Here is a 6,562-nt window from a genome sequence, read left to right as displayed (position 1 = left end):
AAGTGCCTTATCTGGTGAAAGAACATTATGACATACACAGAGCAAGGAGGCAGGAGAACAAGGGCTTCAACAGCTTCCCCTCAGAGAGGTCAGCATCTTAAAAGAGGGAATATTGCTTCCTAGTCAGGTTTCTACCCTCTTGCCGGGTAGATGCCTTCCTTCCAGAGACAAGCAGCATATTTTCCTGCTTCGGCAGGCTTCAGCAAGCAGCATCCCTTCTTCTGCAGCCTCAGCAATTTTATGAACATTAAGGGACAGGGCCTGGAGAAGTAGTAAAGAGCTTTAGGTACTGCTTGGATACCCACTTGCAGTTCAGTAGCAGGACAGCTACATAAGATTTTCCAGAGCTGTTGAGCCTTCTCCTTAAGTGCCATTTTTAGGTCTCACATCAGGGATAAGAGTAGGCAACTTCTCTGGAACCAGAGTTCACAAAACACATGCTGCTGAAGGCTTCTACTGGCACCTCCCACAATAAGGACACTATTTAGGGCTTAAGCTACAAAGACAACCTTCGTGATTGTGTAGATTCACAGTTAAAGCACAGATTTGAGGGAAAATCCCCCCAAAGAGCTGCTGCATTATCTTCACCTGAATAGTTTCTTAATCTAAGAAACACACTTGGATCCTGAAACTAGGTTTCTATGCCTTAAAATATTTGGTAATTTCCTGAATATTTAATGCTTTATTTTGGGAAAACTACGACAGCCTTATGTATTTAATTCTACAGTCCTGGCCCTTCCAAGCTTTATTTTTAGCATCATTTTTGTCCAGGGTCACATTGGGGAGGAAGTTGAGGAGGGTTAAATGCACAGAACTGTTAGAACCTCAGATTCCAAGATGCTCCATCTTGGAGAACACCTCTTCTTGTGATCTTTAGGGTTCCAGGCCATGAGAGACTTAGACTTTGTATGTTTACTGCAGAACCAGTCTTCTGGGATTAATATATTCCTTTGAACATTCGGAAATGCTTGTTTTTCACCTGTTTTTTGGGGGTGGTGGTGGTGTTGTTTTAGTTTTAGATCCCAGCTCTCCACAGATATTTATTTTCTGAAAAGCCTGCAATTCTGTCTCTAAAATGTGCGTAGACACAGAGGCTCCTTTTCACTAAAGCTTAAGGTTAAAGTTTTAAAAACGGCCAAAGACATGTAACCAAAGGAAATGACTACCATAGGAAAAAAAAATGTAGTTCAGCTTTATGAAGTTGTCAGAAGAAGAAGTTCTAATATTTGTGTAAGGACACAAGTTGCAAGTGTGCAAACCAGGATTTAAAAAGCATGTTAAAAACCCAGCTACTAGAAACTTTAAGAAAGATGAAGTTAATACACACCTCTGTACATTGCACTTCCATTAAAGCAGGAAGAAGAATGATTTATTCCCATTCTCATGCCAAGCAGCACAAATGCAGAGTGATCCCATCACCTTCCGAAAGAATTTCAGTACTAAATAGTGGCACCCACCAAGAAATGCTGAACTCAACCCCTGCAGTAGATCAGATCTGATTGATCATGAGGACACCTCGCTATTCTTTTTACCCTGATGGATTCTGCAGATCAGAAGGAAAATGATTTGGGTGCTGGAAGGAAGAATTGCTCCTATGGAAATTACTGACAAAGCAAAAAAAAAAAAAAAAATCTATAGTACATTCAGCCTGTAAAGAAACAGGAGAAATGTGCTGTTCTGGAGTATTTTGTGGCTTAAATGGAAATTACTGAAAAAGAAAAAAAAAAAAAAAATCTATAGTACATTCAGCCTGTAAAGAAACAGGAGAAAGACCAATTCTCTGCTACATGGTGAACTAGGAGAGCCAGCTATTCCTTCAAGCTGCTCTTCCTTCCTCCCTTGCATGGTAGCATAAAACTTGCCACAAGCAAACCTTGCGTATCTGGAGAGAACTAGACTTGTTCCTCCAGTGGCAATAACTAGTTACAACTGCAGGAAACCATCCAACTACCTACTCAGACCTCTCGCATCTTTACATGAAGGGCAGAGAAGGAAAATACAAATAAAAGATTCAAGCAACCCTCACTGGTTGTTTTGGTTGTTGTTGGGTGGAGTTGTTTGGGGTTTTCATCCCCAGAAGCAACGTATCTAGGAGTGTCATTTTACTGGTCCCTAGCACGGACATTTTCCTGAGCTTTCAGATAGTAAATCTGAGATTTGCACTGCATGAGGTGATTTCTTTTCCCTCTGCTGAGATTATCCTATGACTACCAGAAATCCTCATGTACTAGACAGCCAAGAACACATACAGCTCAAAGCTATAACATCCTCCCTTATGACAGGGATCCCAGTTGTGCTTTGCTTTGGCAGCAGCTTAAATACTGATCCTTAGAACAGCAACAACTGACAACAGTATGCACAGGGCAGTTCACTGAGGTCTCCAAATTATTCCAGAAGGATCTCACCAAACCCCAAACCCCTTCCTCACTTTGTCCCAGGACTTAACCTAGCATTTGAACACCAATTTGAACACCAAGAGCAGCTCATCTCCTGGAACTCCACGTCTAAGCAGATTCTCAACAAATGCTTCACCTCAAAACTGTTTTCTCCTCGTGCCACAGGGACTGTTTAAATGGCAAGATCATACATATTTAAGTGGAATAACAGTCAGGCTGAGCTTTCTTCTTGGGCTCAACTGCTAAAGGGATGGAAAACATTTCTGAATACTATGAAACAAACATTGGCAGGAAGTGGAGTGCGGTTTCTATGCATGAAGTGGACAGTTCAAGAAGAAAACAAATATTCTCCATTTGTGGTCTTTTCCACAACAGCAGAGTTTTCCTTTCATGATTGCATTTTTCTCCCATTACTTAACTTGCTAGAAATTAACATGGAACTTGCTTATCACCTGGAGGGGAAAGCAGTTGTGCTGCTGAGATGAAAGGCTCCAGAGACACTGCAGGAGGACTAGGAGCTATGATGTGTTTCTAAGGAAGACAAGACCATCACATACTCATGACTCTTTGTCCTCCTGTAAAAACAGCCACTTACCTGACAAGGATCACATGTCCTCACCTCCATGTTGCCCTAGGTCAGACTCAGCTCTCCACCAGGAAACTCAGAGCCAGTAGGCTACAACACAAACCAGGGCAAACATGCAACTGGAGGATACACAACATATTAGGAGGAGCTTTGGTAGTACGTAACAAAACCAACCAAGAGACTTTCCACGCATTCACCAGAAAAGTGATCTGCCACAAGTTAAATTACTCCAGTACCGTGAATTAGGTATATCATATACCAGGTATATCATATACACCAGGTATATCAGATGCCAAGAACACATAGACCTAACAAAAGGTCCACTGTACTGGAGTAACTGCATACAGGGATGGAAGGCAGATTGCAGAAGCATCTACATTAGTACTCTAGCTCAGATTAGAAGGGTATGCTTTTGAAGTAAGCTCTGAAGGTACCTCCACGTATCCTTTGAAGAGTGTCATGAAGCAGTGGCAAACAACAAAAACATGATTTATCTCACAAATGAGTTGGGAGATGCATTCCCAGAGGACCCTGACATGCTGCAGCCTCAGGCGGGCATTCAGTCCATAGGAACCATCCATAGCACATTTGAAGTGAAAGAAAAACCCTAGCTTAAAGCATGGGTAGCACCAACTACTTTATTGTTAAAAGATTCATTTGTCTACAATATTTTCTAATGTAGAAATTGCCAGGATAATAATCTGATCCCATCGGTACCCTCTGCATATCTTGTACCAGAGACATATCTATAGCTTTTGAAGTGAGAAAAAGCAAGACTAGGAGATGAAAGCCACTTAATCTTGAAGTTAAATTTGCCTTCCACACAGTTGTGCCATCAGAGTCAAGGATAGGAAAAGAGTTAACTCCTACTTCAACTAACAATGAAAGTCTGCTAGTTAGAACAATTATTTATCCTTCAGTCTCCCAAGAGGGACACTCCTGTCACGTGTAGCTGCTGTGAATGGTTACAGCTGTGTTCTCTAATGCCGAAGTCCAACAGAAAGCTTAGTCTTTTCTTACATAGAAGGATACCACCAACAACAAGCAATTTAGCAAAAAACCAGAATTCTTGAACAATTTGCACTACACTTGATACAAACCTCCAGCTGAACTAAACTTCTGCCACCAACTGATTAGCAACTATATGATGACTGGAGCTATTTGGTGGTACACTGGCCATTCAGTCAGGCTGAAGTCCTGAATGGCTCCTCCCAGAAGAATTCTTTACAGATGTGTATGATAGACACTGCACTACCTCTCCTACTAGTCAATGCTTGTTTTGATCCCAAAGACAGAGAAAGTTCTCCAGAGAGCTTCCAGGTCAACACAACTGTTTCAGTCTTTCATTCTTTTCAGTGCAACTAAAAAGGGTGGAGAAAACACAGTAGCACCCCTGCTGACTTAAAAAATCACACTATAGAGCATTTGTACAAGCTGTTATGTATGGGTGACTAAGTTAACTGACTAAAAAAACATTTTTAGTAGCAGTATTTTTGTAATCTACCTGAACATTTAAAGAATGGTGAGGAAATTCACACATAAGGAGTAAGGGACGGTAACTGTTTTCACAATGATCTTACCCTTACCCTGTGTTTCAGGAGGAGTTCTAAGATGCCAAATCCTATAGAAGTACAATGGAAGAAACAAGACCTACTTACAGCTACTGAGTGCAGTCTGTAGAAAGAGTACCTCCATTTGCAAGCCATGCCTTCAAGGCAAAGTCAAACTTAAAATTCATGCAAGTGAACTGGTTTAAATGACACAACTACAAAGAAGTATCTCATTTCTAAAATCAAACCTATTCACAGACCTACCCCAGTCCAACTCTTGAATGGATAGCTGTTCAAAATCAAATAGGTTTTTCTCTTTGAACACAAAAGGCTTGTATTCAATATTGTACGCTAGGCCCCTTCACAATAGGCCACAAGCAGCAGTTAAGAGTACAGTACAACTTTTCTCCTACCTCCAGACTTAGATGGATTACTCTGCATGAGTTCAAAATGACTGTAGCATCAAACTGATGATATTCTTGGTTTCCCTCCCTTCTGCTTTTTCCCAAAATACTATTTCCCTCACAAGAACTTAATGTCTTCTGATGCTACCACACAATGACAGGTTTGGTTTTAATATGTGTACTGAAGATGTCCCAACTAGATGGAGCTCCTGAATAACATGAATTTTCATTAACTCACTATCAAGCCTGCCCTACCTACTCTGGCAGTATATAAATCCTTCTTTAAAGAAGCAATTTAAATTTATGACATAGTCTTCCCCTACCTCTCCTTTAAAGGCTCATTGCCTAAAGTCAAGTAAAAGGGCTGAAAAGCATGTGGTGTCCTGAGTAAGGATGTTTCACAGCACACTTCCAGCAGATCAGAAGTTGAGTTCCAAGACTGTCTTATAAATGGCTTTCTGTTTCTGGAAGAGGAAAAACTAAATCCAACTAAACCAAGTTTTCATAAAAACAAAAATATTTTAAGTCTGCCTAGGAAAACCTTTAGAGAAAGAGATACACCAAGTTTCCAAAACACTTTTGTTCAAGAAATGCCAAGACCTCTTTGCAACTGTATCTAAGTACACCCTGTGGACACTTCTGAGAGAACTTTTAAGCTTCCATATACAGCTTAGGCAGGTGTGTACATGAATTGATAAAGACAGCATCTATAAAAGTCCACATAAACTGATTTGCCCCTAGTGTGTGCTGATCTTACTTCAATTCAGTTTTCCTCGTTCATGAGTAAGAAAGCAGCAGTATGAAAGGACTCAGGTGTTCCAACTTTTATTGCAAATCATTTGCCTCTGCAAAGTTTCGTAACGAGCCAAACTGAAGAATGTTACATTAACATTACTTTTATTAGCTGCACAATATACAAATAGCCATATAAGCTTCAAATATGCAGTTTCATTTTACCATCGTCCAGCTCTACTCTTCCATGCTTTCAAAGTTTTCCTCATGATTGGTGCAGTTTCTTCAATAACGACAACAAGAAAAAGACAAGTTAAGATTACAGCTATGAGTGACTTAGAATGGTATTAGCATAATATTAAGCTTATATTAATAGACAGCAAGTTTACTTTTGATAGGCTTCTTTCCATCTTGAGTCATTACACTTGAGCTAGAGCTTCCACTGTTGCTAGCAGGCATGAGATTTGATGATGTATTATATCTGTCTCTGCTTTCTGAAATCCTTGTTCTTTCAAAACAAAGAAATAAGGAAAGAAAGAGTTAACATTTGCTATGAAACTATTTGCTCTGGATCATTTTGGAGAAAAAAACCTGATCACAAACATTAAGACTTTATACATTTAGAAATCACAGGATAATTCAGGTTAGAAGTGATCTCAGGTAGACATCTAGTCCATTTCCATTCTTGCACAAATTTTCCATTTATTAGATTTAATGCATCTTTTGTCTCTAAAATTAAATCACCCGAATTTGTGACACATTAAAATGTTTAGTGATATCATTGTGATTCATAATATCCTGTACTCTAGATTGCTCTTGGTGTTTAATTTCCCCTTTGAGCACAGCTAGCTCTCTACTAACTATATCTCTGACAGAAAATGAGGGCAAATTTAC

General features: G+C 39.8%; 1 protein-coding gene across 1 annotated transcript in view; it reads right to left on the bottom strand.

Moving 5' to 3' along the window:
• The window catches only part of LOC104493692 (transcription elongation factor B polypeptide 3-like), a gene marked incomplete at its 5' end in the record, with an annotated part of 29,127 nt that overhangs the window by 12,192 nt on the left and 10,373 nt on the right, over positions 1-6,562 (bottom strand). Inside the window, 2 exons of the mRNA XM_010136422.1 lie at positions 5,894-5,951; positions 6,058-6,176. Of these exons, the coding sequence (XP_010134724.1) occupies positions 5,894-5,951; positions 6,058-6,176 (177 nt within the window). The remainder of the gene's footprint in view (positions 1-5,893; positions 5,952-6,057; positions 6,177-6,562) is intronic.

This window comes from Buceros rhinoceros, unplaced genomic scaffold (genome assembly GCF_000710305.1).
Source record: "Buceros rhinoceros silvestris isolate BGI_N320 unplaced genomic scaffold, ASM71030v1 scaffold16895, whole genome shotgun sequence".
In the NCBI taxonomy this organism is placed as follows: Eukaryota; Metazoa; Chordata; class Aves; order Bucerotiformes; family Bucerotidae; genus Buceros; species Buceros rhinoceros.
The sequence above is the reverse complement of the archived record's forward strand: the minus strand, read 5'-3'. Positions and strand labels throughout refer to the sequence as shown.